Below are 1320 nucleotides of genomic sequence, written 5' to 3' on the forward strand. Positions count from 1 at the left end.
GAGAAGGTTCTGACCCAGAACGGTTCTGGTTCTGACCCAAAAGGTTCTGGTGTCTCTCCTCAGTGCCCTGGGGAAGGTTCTGGAAGGTCGGGCGGCGTTGAGGACCTGCTTCGACAGCGCTTTCTTCCTGCGGCCACGGGAGCAGATGCAGGTCCTGGAAGGGCACCTCTACACAAGGGTACTCATTAATATTAATTATCATTTATTAATGTTTATTATTCTATTTATTATCATTTATTGTAATTTATTATCATTATTTATCGTTTGTTATTCTATTATCGTTTGTTATTCTATTTATTATTATTTATATTGTATTTATTATCATTTATCATTATTTATTCTATTTATTATTCTATTTATTATTTATCATTTATTATCATTTATTATTATTTTTTATACTATTTGTTATTATATGTATTATTCCATTTATAATTTAATTCCATTTATCATTTATTATAATTTATCATTAATTATTTTATTTATTATTATTTAGTATCACTTTTATAAATTATTATAAATTATTATAAATTATTATAATTAATTATAAATTATTATAATTTATTATAATTTATTATAATTTATTAACATTCCTTATTATGTATTATTCTATTTATTATCATTTATTATAATTTATTGCTCTATTTATTATTACTTATTATTTATTATTTTATTTATTATAATTTATTATTATTCACTATCACTTATTATCATTTATTCACATTATAATTTATTATTCCATTTATTATTATTTATTATTCTATTTATTATCATTTATTATTATTTATTATCATTAATTATAATTTATTATTATTTATTACCAGTTATTAATATATTTATTATCATTTATTATTCTATTTATTATTCTAATTATTAATATTTATTCTTTTATTTGTTTCTATTTATTGCCATTTATTATAATTTATTACCATGTATTATTTTATTTATTATTCTATTTATTATAATGTATTATAATTTATTGCTCTATTAATTATTACTTATTATTTATTATTTCATTTATTATAATTTATTATTATTCACTATCACTTATTATCATTTATTCACATTATAATTTATTATTCAATTTATTAATATTTATTATTCTATTTATTATCATTTATTATTATTTATTATCATTAATTATAATTTATTATTATTTATTACCATTTATTATAATTTATTACCATTTATTATTTTATTTATTATTCTATTTATTATCATTTATTATCATTTATTTTCACCCAAAATTTGGGATTTGAGGTGTTTTTGGTTGTTTTTCACCCGAAACGTGAGATTTGAGGAGTTTTTGGGTTGTTTTTCACC

At 18.0% G+C, this 1320-nt stretch overlaps 1 protein-coding gene across 1 annotated transcript in view; it reads left to right on the forward strand.

Moving 5' to 3' along the window:
* Nucleotides 1-33: 33 nt before the first annotated feature.
* The window catches only part of LOC107199418, a gene marked incomplete at its 3' end in the record, with an annotated part of 7917 nt that continues 6630 nt past the window's right edge, over nucleotides 34-1320 (forward strand). Inside the window, exon 1 of the mRNA XM_033511785.1 lies at nucleotides 34-178. Within this exon, the coding sequence (XP_033367676.1) occupies nucleotides 146-178 (33 nt within the window). The remainder of the gene's footprint in view (nucleotides 179-1320) is intronic.

The sequence above is a fragment of the Parus major genome, unplaced genomic scaffold (assembly GCF_001522545.3).
Source record: "Parus major isolate Abel unplaced genomic scaffold, Parus_major1.1 Scaffold679, whole genome shotgun sequence".
NCBI classification, from domain to species: domain Eukaryota; kingdom Metazoa; phylum Chordata; class Aves; order Passeriformes; family Paridae; genus Parus; species Parus major.